Source organism: Dreissena polymorpha, chromosome 7 (genome assembly GCF_020536995.1).
Source record: "Dreissena polymorpha isolate Duluth1 chromosome 7, UMN_Dpol_1.0, whole genome shotgun sequence".
Lineage (NCBI taxonomy): Eukaryota > Metazoa > Mollusca > Bivalvia > Myida > Dreissenidae > Dreissena > Dreissena polymorpha.
The window spans coordinates 11,771,678-11,794,117 of NC_068361.1; the positions used below are offsets into that span (position 1 = coordinate 11,771,678).

At 35.1% G+C, this 22,440-nt stretch overlaps 1 protein-coding gene across 3 annotated transcripts in view; it reads left to right on the forward strand.

The window, feature by feature from the left end:
- LOC127839273 (plancitoxin-1-like) overlaps positions 1–18,927 on the forward strand; it is a 284,745-nt gene extending 265,818 nt beyond the window's left edge. For all 3 annotated transcript variants that reach the window (XM_052367555.1, XM_052367553.1, XM_052367554.1), the window contains exons 2-8: positions 5,313–5,472; positions 8,778–8,871; positions 11,370–11,534; positions 13,866–14,063; positions 15,059–15,165; positions 16,773–16,904; positions 17,810–18,927. In XM_052367555.1, the coding sequence (XP_052223515.1) occupies positions 5,313–5,472; positions 8,778–8,871; positions 11,370–11,534; positions 13,866–14,063; positions 15,059–15,165; positions 16,773–16,904; positions 17,810–17,956 (1,003 nt within the window). In that variant the 3' untranslated portion in view covers positions 17,957–18,927. The remainder of the gene's footprint in view (positions 1–5,312; positions 5,473–8,777; positions 8,872–11,369; positions 11,535–13,865; positions 14,064–15,058; positions 15,166–16,772; positions 16,905–17,809) is intronic.
- Positions 18,928–22,440: the final 3,513 nt, after the last annotated feature.

The following is a 22,440-nucleotide window of genomic DNA, read 5'->3' on the forward strand; positions in this document are numbered from 1 at the left end:
CTAAGAAGAGACTTCATTTTAATGAAAAATGTCATAAAAGCGGAAAGTGTCAACCCTGATTAGCCTGTGCGGACTGCACAGGCTAATCTGGGACGACACTTTACGCACATTCATGATGCCCTGAGTTTTCTCAGAACACGACACATATGTATATACCCAATTTGCCCTTGGTGTAGCTTCAATGCATTGAATGGGGAAATTTCCAGTTGTTGAAAATTAATGGGCACAAACAAACTTTATTCGGTTTATAATATGTGATCATAGATATCTTAAAGATGCACAGTGATCTTATTTTTGTCAAACAGCCAAAATTCCCAATGTTAAGTTGTTTTTTTTCCCTGCTTTAAAAAAAAATCTCATTTGATCTCCTTATCATGCTCTATAAGTTGAACCTTGGCAAATATAAATGAGCCGTGCTCTGTGAAAAGCCGGTTTAATGCATGTGCATAAAGTGTTGTCCCAGATTAGCCTGTGCAGTCTGCACAGGCTAATCAGGAATGACACTTTCCGCCTAAACTTGATTTTGCTAAGAGATTTTCTTGAAATGAAAATATCATAAAAGTTGAAAGTGTCGTCCCTGATAAGCCTGTGCGTACAGCAGAGGGTAATCTGGGACGACATTTTTTTGCACATGCATCAAACCCCGTTTTCACAGAGCACAGCCCAATTAAAAACTTAACTTATTGCCAATTTTATAGTATTCATAAGCAAGATAAATAACCGCTGAATATTACTATTTTAATAAATGTGATATATATTTTTAATTTTTATTCCAAGGGACACTTTTCCCAAATGGCGGAAAACAACACTCCTCTTTGATAATGACAGAAAGGAATGTTATTGTTTGAAGACTTTGTACAACGCTGTGCCAAACAACGTTGTGTGGGTGATTGGAGGGGCGGGAGATCTACTTGACTTTTTCGAAACCCATCATAATCAATCTGACTGCATGTGCTTAGTACTTTGAACTAGGATACCATTGTTATAGTCTTTAGATATACTTCATTAAGTTAACTGTTGTTGAATTAATAATACTGACATGATTTTGCATTTATAATGGTTTTAATGCATTTACTTTTCTCGTAATTGTTAAAATAACTTTAATTTGTGTACAATATGTATTCTATTGATATAAGCAAATTATTAAATGATATTTTCTTATTTAAATCTGTCTTAAGACATAGCATCTTCAATATTACATTAAATACTAATAATATTTTGGTAACAGTTTATCATAATTATGCAGTTTCTGTATGTTAAAGTGCAGTGAAGCCTCTAAAGTTATTAACACATTTATGTCTAGTGGACTCTCCTATCTTTCTAAATTGGATCAATTTATTTCCAAAATTAGGGATGCCTAGTATACTTATTTCTATATTTAGAATATTTCTTACAGATATTCCTTTAAGCAAACAGCGCAGACCCTGATGAGACGCTGCATCATTCGGCGTCTCATCTGGGTCTACAGTCTACACTGTTTTCCAAGGCCTTTTTTCTAGACGCTAGGCATAAATGGGTTAACACTTTTTTTAGGTGCGTTTTCTGTTTTCCATCAACATTTAAAAAAAAGTACTACTATTAAATTCCTTTTTTTTATAATGCATATTACTTTTCAATTAAATAAACCTAATGGTATGAAATAATTAATAAATGGAATTCAGAATTATTTTCTTATGTTATTTATTGTGAAGATTTGTAGGTTGCTCCGTACTTGATTCTTCCAAATGTATGTTGAAGAGAATTTTCTCCCTCAAAATTTCGAGGCATTCCATAGTTGTTATTTCAATCTTTTAAGGTACATGGTTCTGCCAATGTTCCATCAAACTCTTTTATATACCTTATATGACTATAATTGTTTTGTAATTTCTGGTTTGGTTGTTTACAATTTGTCTGATTCTACTAATCTTCTGTCTAACTTGTTTATGTACCTTGTGTGATAATAATTTTCAACCTTTTTGCATGAACTCATGATACAAGTCACCTGGTTCTGCAAATGTTATAACAAACTAGTTTATCTAAGTGCTCCAGCTAGGATTGAAAAGGGCAGGGGGGGGGGCTATTTTGTCAAAAGGGCTCTTTAAAGAGCGCAGTTATTTTTTAAAACGGCTCTTTTGAGTGTTTGGTCGTATCATGAATGCTACCTGTTGCATTTTATTTTTATGTCCCCCACTATAGTAGTGGGGGACATATTGTTTTTGCCCTGTCTGTTGGTTGGTTGGTTGGTTGGTTGGTTGGTCTGTCTGTTTGCGCCAACTTTAACATTTTGCAATAACTTTTGCTATATTGAAGATAGCAACTTCATATTTGGCATGCATGTGTATCTCATGAAGCTGCACATTTTTAGTGGTGAAAGGTCAAGGTCAAGGTCATCCTTCAAGGTCAGAGGTCAAATATAGGTGGTCAAAATCGCTCATTTTATGAATACTTTTGCAATATTGAAGATAGCAACTTGATATTTGGCATGCATGTGTATCTCATGGAGCTGCACATTTTGAGTGGTGAAAGGTCAAGGTTAAGGTCATCCTTCAAGGTCAGAGGTCAAATATATGTGGCCCAAATCGCTTATTATGCCCCCCTTCGAAGAAGAGGGGTATATTGCTTTGCTCATGTCGGTCGGTCGGTCGGTAGGTTGGTCGGTCGGTCCGTCCACCAGGTGGTTGTCGTATGATAACTCAAGAACGCATACGCCTAGGATCATGAAACTTCATAGGTAGATTGATCATGACTCGTTTTATGAATACTTTTGCAATATTGAAGATAGCAACTTGATATTTGGCATGCATGTGTATCTCATGGAGCTGCACATTTTGAGTGGTGAAAGGTCAAGGTCAAGGTCATCCTTCAAGGTCAGAGGTCAAATATATGTGGCCCAAATCGCTTATTTTATGAATACTTTTGCAATATTGAAGATAGCAACTTGATATTTGGCATGCATGTGTATCTCATGGAGCTGCACATTTTGAGTGGTGAAAGGTCAAGGTCATCCTTCAAGGTCAAGTATATTGGTCAAAATTGCGCATGTAATGTCACTTCAGCAATATTGAAGCTAGCAATTTTATATTTGAAATGCGTGTGTATCTCAAGGAGCTGCACATTTTGAGTGGTGAAGGGTCAAGGTCAACGTCATCCTACAAGGTCAAACATCATATAGGGGGACATTGTGTTTCTCAAACACATCTTGTTTTTGTTATTAATAATTGTTAGAATATATTATTTCGATTATTATTAAACCATGCAAATAAATTGTCTGCAATGAGGTATCAGTTAATAACATGTAATAAGAGATTTAAAATTATAATATGTAAAAAAATATTTATTGTTCCCTACCGGTTTCACCAGAGGGGACTTAAGGTTTGCGCTCTGTCTGTCTGTCTTACGCAGAGCTCCAGATAAAAATTTGGTCAAATTCTTATTTACTCCCTATTTTAAAAATTAATTCTTATTTTACCCCCTATTAATAAAATTATTTCTTAACGATATATTACCAAAAATTTTTTTATTCATTGTTTTTGACACATTAACAATTCAACATTTTGATTTATAGTCTTGAAAAAACCTGGCTTTCCTTCTCCGTTTCTTGCTAATTGAAAGAACATGCAGCGTGGACTTTTGACACTGAAATGGCTTTGTTTTGACTTCCACGCTTCGATACACCGCTTCGGTCGGCCATTTTGATTTTTTATGTAAAACAGTCACTGACACTTCGGCTTAGGTCATAATGGCCTTTTGGTCGCCTTTAAAGTCATATCAAAAACTATATTTAACATTTAATTTTAATTACATTTTGAATAGGTATACAGTATATTACTTGTGTATAAAAATTACGATAAGTGTAATTAAAAAGGTACAATAAACAGTAATTACACGCCTGCAATACTGGGAGAACAGAATCGAGACCGTTTGGCCTTTCGACCGTTCTTAGGTGTGGTTCTTCCTCACAGCAAACGCTTGAGTGACGTTGACTTAAAGTGGTAGTTTTAATTGAGCGCCTTGAAGAGTCAGAACCGGGATGAAATATATACCGTATATAATTTGTTACCGGAAGTTTTACGCACGTTCGAACATTTTGAATTCGTGTTTTATTTTTGCAATGTGTAACTTTACGCAAGGATTCTAAATCTAAATCGTTATTTAAGAAATTTACTACGTTTTTACGCCTTTACGCATGTTATCTGGAGCACTGGTCTTACGTCTGTCCGTCCGTCCGTCACACTTTTCTGGATCCTGCAATAACTTTGAAAGTTCTTAATATTTTTTCATGAAACTTGAAACATGGATAGATGGCAATGGGGCATTATGCACATCGTTTCATTTTGTTCCTACGTCAAAAATTCTGGTTGCTATGGCAACAAATAGACTAGAAATACTGCTGAAAATGGTGTTTTTCTGGATCCTGCGATAACTTTAAAAGTTCTTAATATTTTTTCATGAAACTTGGGACATGGATAGATGCCAATATGGGCATTATGCATGTCATTTTATTTTGTTCCTTTGTCAAAAATTGTGGCTGCTATGGCAACCAAAATTTAAAAAAAAAATCTGAAAATGGTGCAATTTCTGACAATGGTGGAGCCGGTAGGGGATCATATTGCTTGACAATAGCCTTGTTTTTTTTTATAAAAGGTCAGGGTGGGGCCTGGGAAGGGCAGAGCAGGTCTTCGGAAGGGCAGGGCGGGGCGCCCTTCCATTTAGGCCTAGCTTGGGCACTGTTATTTATACCTTTTATGTGACTATTGTGTTGTGAAATCTTTATGAATTTTCAGGTTCATAGGTTACTCGTTCATGTACCTTGTTCGTTACTTTTGTGTGATGGTAATTTTTTTAAACATTTTATGATTCATAGTTTACAAATTACCTGGTTCCACCAATGTTGCAACAAGTTTGTTCACCTACCTTGTTCAAGATTATTCTGTGATGATAATTGTTTAAACAATATTCAGGTTCATAGTTTAAAAGCTACCAATTTCTCCAATGTTCCGTCAAACTCATACTTGTACCTTGCTCATGACTATTGTGTGCCTCTTATTGAGACTGGTTCTGGTAAAACTTGGCAGTCTGCACAGGCTAATCCGAGAAGACACTCTCCGCCTATACTTGGTTTTGGTTTTGAAGGGAATTCATTTGAAAGAAAATTTCATAAAAGCCTTTGCAGACTATATTTCCAAGAACAATTAAGGCTCAATTTTTAAACAATTTTCAGTTCATAGTTTACAAGCTACCTGGTTCCACCAATGTTCCATTAAATTCTTTCATGTACCTTGTTCTTGTTAGTGACAATTACATGTCTATAATTATTTTTTTACTATTTTCAGGTTCATAGGTTACAAGCTACCCGGCTCCTCCAATGTTCCGGCGAACTCACTCATGTACCTGGACGCCCGGTCCCAGCGCTGGCAGCTGGTGGCTCAAACTCTTGACCAGAATAATCAGGCCATCTACAACACCCTGAACCAGATATACACACCCAGCCAGGTAGCCCTTTAACCTTTTCCCACTTTTGCTCAATTGGTAGTTGTCAGCTTTTACTTAAAGGTTTTACTTAAAAATACCCTTGGTACTCTAAAGTGTACTACAATGTACCCAGGTGTACTCAAAGTACGATTAAAGGCACCTGCCCATACTTCGATTTACATTTTAGTATATTTTCTGTACCCTGGGCACTTTGAAGAATACTTAAGAGTACCTGGGGTACTTTTAAGAAGTACCTGCCCCGACAATGACCCATGGAGTCCCACTTAGATACGCACCCTGACTCATGTATAGTCCCTTAAAAAATACAAATAAATTTACTACTTTTAGAATGTAAACACACTGTTAAGAACTTTATTTTTGCAAATATCTTAAGTTATTGAAATACATTTGCACAAATCTTTCGTGCAGAAAAGACACTCAGTTTTTCTTGCAGTTTGTTCTGATATCTTAAAGTAGAAGAATAAATTCTTGAAAACGTCTGAAGTCAGTGACAAAATTTCATGTTGTGTGAAGCATAACCATGTAGTATTAATAGAATTTTTGTACAAGAGCACAGGGTTATTAAATTAAGTAATTCGAATGTATTTCACATTGCCATAAGCAGCATACAAATCTGTCTTTTATGCACTAGTTGAAGTTCTAAAGAAAAATTGTTTTAAAAGGTTATTTGAAAAATGAACCACTTGCTGTTGTATTTACATCCATTAACTTTTAATTGGGATCCTGCACCCTGTATACGCAGTTTATGCCAGCAACTATAGATTTATTCTTATTTGATGAATGTTAATCATTTGTACACACTAAGGTTAAACATAGTGTCAACATATAAAGTACAAGTAATTATGAAAATGTAGCGCCTGATTTCACTAAGAGTCTTTCCCTAGTTTGTCTTAGGTTTTTGATTGTTTAAATCCATCAAATTGCGATTGGTGAAGAGTGCAAAAAAAGCGTATGGCCTTTATAAACAATCTGTTTATTAGCTAATCAGATTTGCAAAATATGTATTTGAGACCAATTTGGGGAAAACTGGACTTAATGCACGTGCCAAATCAGGGACGACACTTTCCGCCTAAACTGGATTTTCTTTAAGAAGAGACTTGTTATGAAGGAAACATATGAATGCATAATTTTTTGTTAATTTCGAGTACTTGCAATCGTTTGTTGTTATGATCCAGTCCTAGCAAGCGTTTGTTGTTATGATCCCGTCCTAGCAAGCATTTGTTGTTATGATCCAGTCCTTGCAATTGTTTGTTGTTATGATCCATTCCTTGCAAGCGTTTGTTGTTATGATCCAGTCCTTGCAATCATTTGTTGTTATGATCCAGTCCTTGCAAGCATTTGTTGTTATGATCCAGTCCTTGCAAGCGTTTGTTGTTATGATCCAGTCCTTGCAATAGTTTGTTGTTCTGTTCCAGTCCTTGCAAGTATTCCAGGACTCTGTGATGTATGCCATGTATAATGATGTTGTTCTGTTCCAGTCCTTTTAAGTATTCCAGGACTCTGTGATGTATGCCATGTATAATGATGTTGTTCTGTTCCAGTCCTTGCAAGTATTCCAGGACTCTGTGATGTATGCCATGTATAATGATGTTGTTCTGTTCCAGTCCTTGCAAGTATTCCAGGACTCTGTGATGTATGCCATGTATAATGATGTTGTTCTGTTCCAGTCCTTGCAAATATTCCAGGACTCTGTCATGTATGCCATGTATAATGATGTTGTTCTGTTCCAGTCCTTGCAAGCATTCCGGGACTCTGTGATGTATGCCATGTATAATGATGTTTTTCTGTTAAAGTCCTTGCAAGTATTCCAGGACTCTGTGATGTATGCCATGTATAATGATGTTGTTCTGTTCCAGTCCTTGAAAGTATTCCAGGACTCTGTGATGTATGCCATGTATAATGATGTTGTTCTGTTCCAGTCCTTGCAAGTATTCCAGGACTCTGTGATGTATGCCATGTATAATGATTTTGTTCTGTTCCAGTCCTTGCAAGTATTCCAGGACTCTGTGATGTATGCCATGTATAATGATTTTGTTCTGTTCCAGTCCTTGCAAGTATTCCAGGACTCTGTGATGTATGTCATGTATAATGATGTTGTTCTGTTCCAGTCCTTGCAAGTATTCCAGGACTCTGTGATGTATGCCATGTATAATGATGTTGTTCTGTTCCAGTCCTTGCAAGTATTCCAGGACTCTGTGATGTATGCCATGTATAATGATGTTGTTCTGTTCCAGTCCTTGCAAGTATTCCAGGACTCTGTGATGTATGTCATGTATAATGATGTTGTTCTGTTCCAGTCCTTGCAAGTATTCCAGGACTCTGTGATGTATGCCATGTATAATGATGTTGTTCTGTTCCAGTCCTTGCAAGCATTCCAGGACTCTGTGATGTATGCCATGTATAATGATGTTGTTCTGTTCCAGTCCTTGCAAGTATTCCAGGACTCTGTGATGTATGCCATGTATAATGATGTTGTTTTGTTCCAGTCCTTGCAAGTATTCCAGGACTCTGTGATGTATGCCATGTATAATGATGTTGTTCTGTTCCAGTCCTTGCAAGTATTCCAGGACTCTGTGATGTACGCCATGTATAATGATGTTATTCTGTTCCAGTCCTTGCAAGTATTCCAGGACTCTGTGATGTACCCCATGTATAATGATGTTGTTCTGTTCCAGTCCTTGCAAGTATTCCAGGACTCTGTGATGTATGCCATGTATAATGATGTTGTTCTGTTCCAGTCCTTGCAAGTATTCCAGGACTCTGTGATGTACGCCATGTATAATGATGTTGTTCTGTTCCAGTCCTTGCAAGTATTCCAGGACTCTGTGATGTACGCCATGTATAATGATGTTGTTCTGTTCTAGTCCTTGCAAGTATTCCAGGACTCTGTGATGTACGCCATGTATAATGATGTTGTTCTGTTCCAGTCCTTGCAAGTATTCCAGGACTCTGTGATGTATGCCATGTATAATGATGTTGTTCTGTTCCAGTCCTTGCAAGTATTCCAGGACTCTGTGATGTATGCCATGTAAAATGATGTTGTTCTGTTCCAGTCCTTGCAAGTATTCCAGGACTCTGTGATGTACGCCATGTATAATGATGTTGTTCTGTTCCAGTCCTTGCAAGTATTCCAGGACTCTGTGATGTACGCCATGTATAATGATGTTGTTCTGTTCCAGTCCTTGCAAGTATTCCAGGACTCTGTGATGTATGCCATGTATAATTATGTTGTTCTGTTCCAGTCCTTGCAAGTATTCCAGGACTCTGTGATGTACGCCATGTATAATGATGTTGTTCTGTTCCAGTCCTTGCAAGTATTCCAGGACTCTGTGATGTATGCCATGTATAATGATGAGCCGCCAGGGGGCCATGCCTCTACCTCCCACGGTCACACAAAAGGTCAGCGCAATCTTGACCTACCTTGACTTCTGTCTCGATCATATTGGGTTCACTTATTCATGATTACTTCCAGCATGATTGGGGTGTATACAGTGTCTATTTGTATGCAGTGCCTATGTGTAGAAAGTGTCTATATGTGTACAGTGTATATGTGTTCACAGTGTCTATGTGTATACAGTGTCTATATGTATACAGTGTCTATGTTTATACAGTGTCCATATGTATAAAGTGTCTATGTGTATACAGTGCCCATATGTATTAAGTCTCTATGTGTATACAGTGTCTATTCTAGACCGCGCAATTGCATGATTCGTGTTTTTTTAAGATCGCAAACATTTTCAGAATGTGCAACAGAAAATGTGCACACTGCTTGTATAAATTTTGAAGCTGCTTAAATCGGCTTCGTGTATTTTTGACAGGAACACCAGAAGTCAAAAGGAATTAACTCTCCAATATGCTGGTTAATAAAATTTAAAGAATTTTCGTTTAAAGGGACCATTTCATGTTTTGGTAAATGGAAAGAAATTTTTTTGTTTCAGATTCACATATTTTCGTTGTAGCTATGATGTTTGTGAGGAAACAGTAATACTGAACATTTACATTTACATTTAAAATAACGATAATATGCATCTTTTGACGATTTAAGAACCTGAAAATTATAAAGCGTTGCAACGCTAAACGATTTAATAATTCAGAGAGTTCTGGTTTTGTCGTTATATTTTGTGATACAACGTCATTATGAGGATTGCTTATATAAAGTATAAAAAACATCACTCATGGTATGAGCATGGTTGGCCGAGTGGTCTTAGAGTTAGACTTTTACTCCAGGGGCCAGTGGTTCGAGCCCAGTTGAGGGTTACTTTTGTGTTCTTTCTTTAATTTTATTCTTGTTTTTTACTGGAGCTTTTAAGAACCAATGTTTACATAACAATATAAAGCATTCAATTACAAACTTCAATACCTGCCAAAATCTGTGGAAAAGGTCCCTTTAAAAGGACATGTTGGTTAATAAAAATTAGAAATTTGTTGAGAAAATCAGGGGATGCGACTTGTGAACGTTTACTGTAGAAAATATGAGACTATTAGTTTGTATTATCAAATATATTAATAGATAATGATAGACTTGCAAATCAGTGAGTGGTATTTTTGTTAACAAAAATTATGGTAAAGAAATGTCATGTGAAAACATATTTAGATTTTTTAGTCAAGTCAGCACAATACTATTGTAGGTGTTGTTATATATAACAGCAGTTAACAGAATAGACACTGAGCATAGAGGGGGGTGTGGGATTAAAAAAATGGGGGGAATGGGGTGAAACAGCAATTACAGTACTATGGATGATTGACCTTATGCCAAGATTTTCTCCAAGGATTAAGTTGCTTTCATTATGAAATCATTTGATTTTAATGACAAAGTGCAACTGGTCTTTTTCTGACAATCAAGAAAATTTCATATAAAAAACGATAGTGTGTTTTCAGGTTTGCTAGAATTGGGTTTGATTTCAGATCCCTGCAATATTGGCTCTTTGGTGATTTGTTACCCCTACACATACAATCATAGTTTTTAACAGAAATGCATGGCTCTACGATACACAATGAGACCCTAGATTATTACATAACATTAAGTATGTGTTTAGTCCTTAGTAATTTGAGGGGTAGATAGACAAACTAAGACTTGCTGGCTGTTATACGACCCAACAGCTGCTGTTATTTTCAGTAAATTCATCTGCCAATTAATTATGCGTCAATCAGCACTTCTTATACATTCTAGCTTGGCTGAAGGTGGCCCTGGTAAGTAATGTGAAAAACAAATGTGTTGTTTTAAATATACACTGATCCAACATTTTTCGTATTTAACTGAATTGCCTTGGGTCCAACAGATGATCTTCATCACTTCCTGGGGGAAAATTTCCATTGGATTTTCTTATCATTCATGTTATTGACATTTACCCATGAAGTTGGGAATGTTAGCTTCATTATTAACTCTAAATTGGGAAAACTATTAATTGTTTGATAGATAAATTTTGAACTATTGGGGGAAAAAACTTGCATATGGAAGTTTCTATTTTTAAAAATCAATATGAAAGTTTCTACATTTAAAAATCAATATGGAAGGTTCTGCATTCAAAATCAATATGGATGTTTCTATATTTTAAAATCAAAATGGAAGTTCCTATATTTAAAAATCAATATGGAAGTTTCTATAGTTAAAAATCAATATGGAAGTTCCTATATTTAAAAATCAATATGGAAGTTTCTATATTTAAAAATCAATATGGATGTTTCTACATTTAAAAATCAATAGGGAAGTTTCTATATTTAAAAATCAATATGGAAGTTTCTATATTTAAAAATCAATATGGAAGTTTCTATATTTAAAAATCAAAATGGAAGTTTCTATATTTAAAAATCAATATGGATGTTTCTACATTTAAAAATCAATATGGAAGTTTCTATATTTAACAGTGAATACATTTTTCTTCATAAACCTCTTGCAGGTGTTGTAGGCTTCGACCCTTCAACAGGTTTCTGGTTGGTCCAGAGTACGCCAAAATTTCCGCCGGCACGGTCCAGCGGCTACGACTGGCCCGAGAGCGCTCATACCTACGCCCAGTCGTTCCTGTGTATTTCTTTGGCTACCAGTAGTAATCTAAATGAAATAGGTAACACAATAACAAAATAATAATAATTCTATTCAATACTGCGGATTACAGCTGTCGCCAAAATTGGTAGAATCAGTACCATGCCTACAAAACCTTCTAATATCAACTTCCAACATAGATTTTTCGTTTCTTATGCCCCTGGATCTAATGATCAGGGGTATATTGTTTTTGGCCTGTCTGTCTGTCATTAATTGTGTGTCTGTCCCAAAACTTTAACCTTGGTCATAACTTTTGCAATATTGAAGATAGCAGTTTAATAGTTGGCATGCATGTGTATCTCATGGAGCTGCACATTTTGAGTGGTGAAAGGTCAAGGTCATCCTTCTAGGTCAAAGGTCAAATATATGGCTTCAAAGCGCAGTAGTTGCTCTAACTAAATGATGTGAATGATTTTGACGTCTATTGTTTTATTTTTAGGAATAATTTCTTAACACATGCTATTTTGAAATGAATTATGTAATAGAAATATCCTTCAAAATGAATTTAGAATTTGCTGATGTTTTTATTATTCTCAAATGTGAGTAAGTTCATTAAAAGAATGTTTGGGGAAAAGTCTTTAAAAAAAAACACTTCTGGTTTGACAAAGTATTATTTTTGTTATGGTGGCTTATGAAAGCTATGATAAAGCTGTCACAATGTTGGTGTGTAAGCGCTTTCATGGTGTCTTTGCGGAAGATTGCAAGAACGTTCCCACAATGGGGATTGAACCCGTGACCTCACAGTCGCTAGGCGGACACCACATTCTTTACAGTGCGGCTACTTTAATCCATCATTCACTTGGCAATTAAAAATAACTTGCCACAGAACTTCACCATAAGGGGATGTCAAATCCCTTTTAATACCTGTCTATCTACCATCAAGGTCAAGGTCACGCTATGAGGTCAAAGATGAAATAAGGCTTGAAACAGCTTGTCATGGCTGACATTTTATGTTTCCTCATGCAATTTTAAATCTTTTGCCCCTCAGAAGTGAAAATGGCTATTTGCAAACAACATAAAACCAGAACAGCTTGGGAGTAACTCGCAGTCTGTTCAGGTTTTATGCTGTTTGCTGCTCATCTGTACCTTAGGTATGGGCATTTTATGTGATTTTCTATGGGACTACAAAGGCATCAGAGTGCATATCTGAGTGGCAAAGAGTTAAAATAATTTACCACAAATGTTCACCATGAAGAGAAGTCCTATACCCCTTGCACAATTGTCAAGGTCATACTTTAAGGTCAAATGTCAAACATGGTTTTGGGGCTGCTTGTTAAATGATAACAATATTTTTATGCCCCCGGATCGAAAGATCGGGGGTTTATTGTTTTTGGCCTGTCTGTCATTCATTCATTCATTCATTCATTGTGTCGGTTAAAGTTTGATAACTTTTGAATTATTGATGATAGCATCTTCATATTTTGCATGCACGTGTTTCTCATGGAGCTGCACATTTTGAGTGGTGAAAAGTTAAGGTCAAGCTCATCCTTCAAGGTCAAAGGTCAAAAATCATTGTATTTTTTTTCCTAAAACTTGAATCTTCGTTAAAGTTTGCTCATAACTTTTTTATGCCCCCCATGGGGGGCATGCATGTTTTACAAATAGCCCTTGTAATTATACAATTTAAGTCACTTGGAAATGGATATTATCAAAAGACTCATTGCAAGATGACAGTTGGACATTGACTGCAAGTTTAAGCAAATACTTTTAGTTAATGATCTTTTAAATATACATGTCAAATCATCATCTCAGCTTATATGTGCTGTCCTTAAACTATATGTATAAATCTGATGAAGGAGTGATAGATGAGTGATTTAAATAATTAACAAATGACAATTCTTTAATTTTGAACTACACAACAATGAACATGGTAGGAGATACTGCAAGGCATCACAATAGGTACATTGACCATGACTGGCAGATGACCCCTATTTACTTTCAGGTCACTAGGTCAAAGGTCAAGGTCACAGTGACAAAAACGTATTCACACAATGGCTTCCACTACAACTGACAGCCCATAGGGGAGGGACATGCATGTTTTACAAACAGCCCTTGTTAATATTAAAGATAGCAACTTGATATTTGGCATGCATGTGTATCTCATGGAGCTGCACGTTTTGAGTAGTAAAAGGTCAAGGTCATACTTCAAGGTCAAAGCTGAAATGTATGGCTTCAAAGCGGCGCAATAGGGGGCAAAACACATCTCTTGTTTTTACAATAAGCATGGCTTAACATATGCATCTAGTTACAATAAAATGAACATATTATTTACTTAACAAGTGAACAGTCCCTTTAGAACTGTCCTTTATTTTACGACAAAAATATTCAACAAAACATGTTTTTAACTAAACAGGTAAACAGTTCCTTTACAATTGGCCTCTGTTTTACGACAAAAACCTACCGTCTGCGTTTGCGTCCAAGTACCCAGAGTTGGCTAATGCTTTGGCTTCGAAACACGTTCAGACAGGACCATGGAACCGGCAAACCACGTTGCATTCACTTGCAGGCGTTACCTTCACATCATTTGCTAAGTTCAACAAGTGGGATCAAGGTTTGTTTTGTTTGTTGTTTGAATTTTTCACTGTATTTAACAGTATTTCAGTTAACCCTTTACCACTTAGATACGTATTTTTACACTTTTGTTTTCCCTCAGAAAGTTAAATTCAATCTAAAACCTTTCTAACTAGATTCAAGTTTTAAAGGCTTCATTTCCAACCCTTAGATACTGATGAGCAGCAAACAGCATAAAACCTGAACAGACTGCGAGTTACTCGCAGGCTGTTCTGGTTTTATGCTGTTTGCACAAAGCCATTTTTCTTTGCTTCTAAGTGGGAAAGGGTTAAACAATTGCCAGTGTTTTTGTTGTAAAATTTGGGGCCAATATATGGCAAAAATAAAATGAATGCAAAAAAAAAATTAAAAAATGGGGGCCAAAGTTCGACCATAATCACAATCTCAATTATTTTTTTCTCTAAATGACTGCTTAAAGTTCCTAATTCAAGATTATACTCTTTTTGTATTGCAACATTTCCTTGTTCAGCTCTATAAGATGAACGTTTGTAAATATTATATTCTCAATTTTAGAGTATTGCATATAGCATTGTAAAGTATAGCATCAGGGATTACACTTTCCGCCAACGTGTAATTTTCTTTATGAAAAAACTTTCTTTAAACGAAAAACAAAAGGCCAAAAGTGTTGTCCCTGATTAGCCTGTGCTGACTGTGCAGGCTTATCAGGCATGACACTCAGCGCACATGCATTAACCCTTTAAGCGCAGGAACCGAATTTTGAAGGCCTTTGCAAACAGTTTGGATCCAGATGAGACGCCACAAAATGTGGCGTCTCATCAGGATCCAAACTGTTTGCTATTCTGATATTATTCTTTGAAAAAAATCGATTTTAGCTAATTTTAGAAATTCAGCAGACGACATTTTAGCAGATGACAAATTTCCCAGCATGCAAAGGTTTAAGCACAGTTTTTCCAGAGCGGTGCTCCATTGTAGTCCGCATATACTTGAAATGTTTCATACGAGTTTCTCTTGCAGATCTGTATGCTGATTGGCTGGCTCCAACATTCCATGACTCCCTGTTGGTTGAGACCTGGCAGAACGGGATTAACCCAATGTGTTCAAACTGTTCAGGAACATACAGGGTGAGAATTTTTTATTGATTTTTTTTGCAACATTTTATTTTCACCATATAGTGTTTTATACATGCATGTCATGTACTTGAAGGTAGGTTACAAACAAACTTGTATATATACAACACATATAGTTTTATATTGCAAGAATTTTACAAAAAAGGTGACATGGACATACTTACACAGTGAGAATTTATATACTTGAAGCATCACGTCAAACTTCTATTAATCTTTACATATATCCAGTGACAATATTTCGATACATGTCTTTGTGACAATATTTCTATACATGTCTTCGTTGTTATCTGATATCGCTTTTCATGATATAACATAATTACTCTTACTTATTTTTAGACATGTAAAATTAAAAATAAAATTAGGTGTTGAACATTTAGATACGAAAAATATTCAAAACATACAGGTGTCCGAAGAGACAAAACTTTGAAAATTGAGAGACATTTTAAAAATATTGCAGCAACGAGCGGTTGCATGTATGCAATATGTATAGCGTCCATTGTTGTAACAAATAATAGCACGTGCTTGTAAAATATCACTCCGTATAGTATGAATTACCGTTATGCATGTTTAACTTTAAGCTGGTGGATGTAACCTTTGTCTATTACGGTCATACTAAGTTATCTTCTGAATAACTCAAATGGAATGGTCCATAATATTGCCCTAAGGCATTTGTTTGCCTGGTTTAATGATATTAATGTGGTTGTAAAAATGCATAATTAACGTGTCACCTGATAAGCTCAACATTGCAGAATTCTGGTAAAATAGCATTGTAAAAGAAACTGTCCGAACATATAGTCATTAATTTGAGACAAAAACCTGTATGTCCGAAAGTATAGAGCCACACAAAATAATTTTATTGTCTAAAAACAGGTGTGTCCAAAAATTTAGAGTGTCCAAACATTTAGAGTTATTAAGGAAAGCTCAATCATATGTCACTTTTATTATGAAACTGGATAAAAAAGAAATACCAACATAAAAAGTGTGAGTAACTCTGGTCTAAAATTTAATTTACTTCCCTTTATTGCATAATCATAAATGAAGGGGCACTGGTAAAAGTGGGAATTAATGCATGTGTCTAAAGGGTAGTGCCAGATAAGCATGTGCAGTCTGCACAGGCTAATTAGGCAAGACATTTTCGCTTGTATGTTATTTTTGTTTAAATGAAGTCTCTTCTTTGTGAAATTCCAGTTTTGGAAGAAAGAGTCTTCTGGATTACGCAAAGTGCACAGGCTTACATGGGACGGCATGTTACTTATATGCATTAACCCTTTCAGTGCTGGAACCGAATTTTGAAGGCCTTTGCAAACAGTTTGGATCCAGATGAGACGCCACTGAACGTGGCGTCTCATCAGGATCCAAACTGTTTGCAATTCTGATAGTATTCTTTGAAAAAAAAATCAAAGAAAATGCTAATTTTAGAAATTCAGCAGATGACATTTTTGCAGACGACAAATTTCCCAGCATGCAAAGGATTAAAGCCTTGTTTTTTCCAGAGCATGGCACATTTAGAAATACTGAAATATCAAATGTGGGCAATTTTTGTCTAAATTGTAATATTCTTCCATAAATTGTTTAAAAAAAACTGATCTTGTTATGACCAGGTGATGAACATCAAGGGCCTGCAGTTTTCATCCCCCAGTATAGCGTTCAAAGAGACCCAGGACCACGCCAAGTGGGCCATCACTAACACCACTGGCTCTGCGTGGGTGTGTGTGGGAGATATAAACAGACAGGTAGATAACATTATTATTTATTTACTTAATTATTTGTTTATATAACATATCATTTATATACATAGGAACAATTAAGTCACAAGCAGGCATTATTCGAATCTTCTGGGTACAGTAAAGGTGACATGATTGATTGTTTTAGGTGTCCCCCTTTTTGTCCCGACATTTTTAACCAGGTTTTCCGAAGGAAAAACATGTCCGAGCCATAACTATGTTGTTCATCGTGAGATTTTAAAATCATTTGGCACATATGTTCACCATCATTGGACGATGTGTCATTTCAAAGAATTATGTCGATATCTCCAAGGTCAAGGTCACACTTTGAGTTCAAAGGTCAAAAACGGCCATAAATGATCTTGTCAGGGCCATAACGATGTCATTCATTTTGAGATTAAAAAAAATTATTCGATACATTTGTTCACAATTATTGGATGGTGTGTCATGCGAAAGAATTATGTCGATATCTCTAAGGTTAAGGTCGCCATGACTAAAAATAGATAGAATTTGCACAAGGGGGGTAACAAGGAACAATCAGTAACAATTCACATTTTGAATTGTCTCCCTTTATCAATTTTTTTTTTTCAAATTGAAAAGCTGGTTTGTGACAATTTTGTCCCTTGTTAATGGTATTTCCCGAATCGGGCCTGAAAATTTCTGGCATGTATGTCTGGGTTAATATGATCATATCGACCCATGGGCCAATTTTTTTTTCTGAAAAGAAATGGAAAAGAATGAGATTGTTTGGCTTGAACCCAACAAAATTACGTCCACTTTCAGTCGAAGCCAAAGGTGGATCATTAAATTAAGCCACACTCCAAGCAAAGAATAAAAATAATAATAAATAAACATAGCTTACATAACAATGTTTTCACGCCTCCACATAACAAATACTTTCCATTGTCCTGTAGGAGTCCCAAATGACCCGTCCGGGCGGTACCGTCTGCTTTCAAAACCAGCAGGTGCACGCCAGCTACCAGGGGCTGATCACTCAACTACAGAGCTGTGGAGACCAGGACAAGTGTGTGCCGGCACATTTTGGGCCAATCGTTGGATAGACCATGGACTGGCGGGCCAATGGTTGCATAAGACCCGGGTTGATATGTTTTTATGGTTTCCAGACTTACTGTAATATCATTATTATTCGTGGGACAGAAATTTTGGTTTAATTTGTATCTTTACTGATCCACAAATTTAACACATTTGGCCAAATCAATGGATAGACTCTGGACGGTTGATAGACTTTTATGGGTCCTGAGGTAATTTTGGAAAACGTGATTTTTGTGGACATTGTGTTTTTAGTCAGGCTTGTCACAAAGCTCTACTTATTCTAATAAGTATACATGACATGGTAAATAGATAAATATGGTTTTATTACTGTAAAATCATTAATATTAGTTGGCAGGCATATTTTTTTAATGATTTCATGGACAAATAAATTCATGGATCTTTCATTTTGGAGAAAACAAGAGTAATTTCGAGCGGTCATTGTTAGATGTGCTTGTGTTAGATTTCTGGATATGTCAACCCACAATATCAACAAAAATTAATGTCCAACCAATAATACTGATTGGACAGTATAACATGACATGGTAAATAGCATATCATGATTACTAATTAATATTTATTAAGCAGAGGATTGTTGCTTGATTTTACAATTTTTTTTTTTATACAAGTGTTTATCGCATAAATAAATATTTATCGGGTAATGTATTTTTATTAGAGAATGTATTTTTTACTGTGTACATAAATTTTAAAGTATGACTCAAATTTTTTTTCTACAACTATATATTGTCTGGTACAAGTGTTTTTATCCAAAAAGTTAATTTTCAAATATGCTTTATTATTGTGAAAATGTAAAATGTTTGAGTATGTTTGATAGATGTTCTATAGAGGTAATTTTATTGCATTTCATGATTGCGCCTTTGAAATGTTGCCCTGGTTTGAAGTCTTGTTATTGAGTCGTTTTAACAAAAATAAATTTCATTTTTGTATCAAAGTTTCTGAATAAAAGAAGTTTTTAGTTTTATTGTTTTTCTGAAAATTAATATTTTATGTAATATTTTTATGTATTCTGTCTCATTTTCTCTGTGCAGAAGCATATAAAAATGATTTCTGGATCGTTTTAAATCCAGTATCTAATTCCACATTCAGTACGCAAATTTCTTGTTGTAAATCCATAATCAAGTGTATATTGTGTTGTTTAATTCACCAAATTTTTGAAATTTCTACCGGTTTCAGATTTTACCGTGTATTGAACTTTTGTGTATAATAATTGTGTGTTTCTACAATTAATTATTCCAGTTTTACTCCATTTTTAAATTTCATACTGAATAGAACGTCTAATTGATATATGTGCCATTATTTTCTTTTCTAGCTTTAACTTTAATTGTCCCTGAATTTATTCTAAATGGTTCTTTTTTCTTATCAATTTACTGTAAAATGCACACTGGCTGTGTTTGTTAAAATGTTGTTATTGCTAAAATTGTATGTTTTTTTATTGCTAAAATTATATGTTTTCTGTAAATATTCTTGGTGATTACAAATTAAACAGATATTGTGCCATATACTTAGCACATGTTCACCAATTGTTGTCCATTTTCTGACATGGGCAGTTTAACTAAAGTATTTAAAGGAAAAATATGCTGTGATTTATGCCCCACTGCTTTGCTCCTGTCGGTCTGTTGGATGTTTTTCCTTAACCAATTCATTTCAAGGCAATATCCAGATAACACTTTAACCTATCAGCATGGATATCTATATGATGTTCACTTGGGATGAAGGTGATACTATAATCAATTTTGAGGTCATCAGATCAAAGGTCAAGATTACTGGGGCATGCATTAGTAAAAAATCTCTTATTTTCAATGTTTGACCTTGTGGCTCAAGTCTGGGAGAGTTTTACAAAAGTTTCGTGCGTAAGTGTGTGTAAGTCTGAGTTTATTTACTGGTCATCTCCCAGATTTCACGACTACCTTATTTGCTGACCTGCCCCTGTGACCTTTCAGCGGAAAAAAGTAATTTTGAGCCAAAGTAGGTCAAATTTGGCTGCTCGGGTATTTTCCAAAGAAATAATTTTGATTCATATAGACCCATGTATGGTGGCGAATGAGACCTTAATGTGCACTGGTAGAAAGTTACTGCCTATTTACAAATATCACCAGTTTGATCATGCTATTAATTTATTTAATTAATGATAATTGTTTGGTCGGTATTGTTCTGTCATTGGTATGATGTAGGCCATTGTGGACCATTTTTAAAGAAATTTTGGATTGTCTTTGTTTGACATTCATGCTGATAATGATTTTGCATTCACATTATTTTTTAAACATGATTAGACATTGAACCTTAATATTGGTCATTGCTCTGAAAACCTTAAAGATTTATTGAGAAAAAAAACGTATGTTGAAGACTTTTGTGTTTATATCAAAAGTTAAAGGTTAAGTACTTATTTAATTAAATGCATTGTTAAGATCTGTGTTTTCTTTATAAAACAATAATAATCTCAAATTTTCATCCTCAAGAAATATTCATGGTATTGGGTACATTGTGATTTTTGTAATAACATATTACAATGTCTTTCCAGAAATAAAGCCAATAAATGTACATGTATTGTTTTTGCATTATGATATTAAAGAATTATTCAGTTATATAAACTTGTTACGTTGTTGTTTTAATCATTTTTTATGCGTTAATATGGCAATTTTTTTTAATGTATATAAATAGTGTGTTTACAAAGTAAAAAATGCATTTATATTGTAAAAATATGAGCATTCAGTCAGTTTTTTGTGGAAATTAAAAAAACAACAAAATTAACAAATTATATTATGAAATAATTATATTCATAGCTGATAAAAGTGTGTTTGAACTGAATTGTATTTTGCCAAGGTTGAGCTTAGAGAGAATATGCCTTATACAATAATACAGTATTAACTGGGATAATTGACCATAACAAAGTTTTACGAAAGAATGAAACCATGTTATTTAAGCGTTTTTGTGCTAACTTTAATTTACTTTATCAATACTGGTAAAATATTTACAGTATGTTTTGTGCTTGTGTACGTTTTCAAAGGTTACGTTCCATCCCTTAACTAATACAAAATTTGGCGTTTTATTTTTCCAAATCAAAAGTGATATCCCTTTGTAACCTGTTTACACAAAACTAAGTTTTTAGTATGTTTATGAATGGGTCTGTTTTCATCAACAGACAGAATAAAAAATATTTTGGAAGAGGAGATCCATAGTTTATTTTAAACATCATCCAGTCCCTTAAGACATTTGCTGAAATAAATGAAGTTTAAACAGTTAGATGGAAATGCTTCTAAGCTAGCTGAAGATCCATTTTTTGGTTTAAATGAACTTGAAATAAACAATAAATGGAAGTTTGTAATTTGCATAGGCCAGAATGGGAGGATGAGGAAGCGCTTCGACCAATTTATCAAAAGCATTCTGCTGCAAATGTTCCCATTTGAATATGGCTTTGTTTTTACTCAATTTTGATTTTGTTTTCTTTGTTGCATGACCCATTACATATCATGAAGGGGTCGGGCAATTTAGATACCCCTTTATGAATCTTTTGTAGTAGCGGGTGAATCCCAAAAACTTCTTTGGTTGTTTTAGGCACAGACCATTATTTGACAGCTTCAATCTTGTTGGGATCGGTCTCAATGGCCTTCTCTGAAACAACACGTATTTAGCATTTTGGTTTTATATTGTGCTGTTGAAGGCAACTAAAAATGGCATCTAGCTTCGATATATATGACTGGAAATCATCACTGAATACCACAACATCATCGAGGTAAATGAGACAATCCCACAAGTTTAACTCGCCGATGCACCTCTCCATCAAACATTGAAATGTTGCAGGGATGTTCACCAAACCAAATGGCATACAATTGGCCTCATAAAAACCCAACGAACCCACAGAAAAAGCTGTTTTCGTTTTGTCCTACTCCTTCATAGAAACATGCTAGTAACCTGACGTAAATCCAATTTTGAAAAGTATTTAGAACCTGACAATAGAAGATTGTTTTTAATTTTTTGAATAGCATATGCATCTTTAACAGTTTTCTGATTGCGCTTCCAGTAAGCAATGCAAAACCTTATAGAACAATCGTTTTTTCGGACAATAACAACGTTGGACAAATATTGACTATTGAATTCCTCATAGCGCTGCACTCAATATCTCCTTTAAATGCACTCGAACCTAATTTAGTAAAGCTGTGGCTAAAGGGCGGTTAGATTCATGGAATGGGATAGTGTCAGTCAAATGAATTTTATGTTCTATAAGATAAGTGTTTCGGAGATAAGAAGGACCTTTTGAACAAACAACATTTCATTTATGCAGGAAAGATACGACTATTTGCTTTTGATCGTCACTAAGATTTGTACCCTTTAGTTCAACATCAACTGTTTTGTTTGTAATTCACATATCTTAGCTCTTTCTGGCACTGTGACAGGTTTAGAAGACAGTTAAACAGTTTGACAGAGATTCTTGCAAAACTACCTGGTTTGTTCAAAGTCACGCGTAAGGATCAATGAT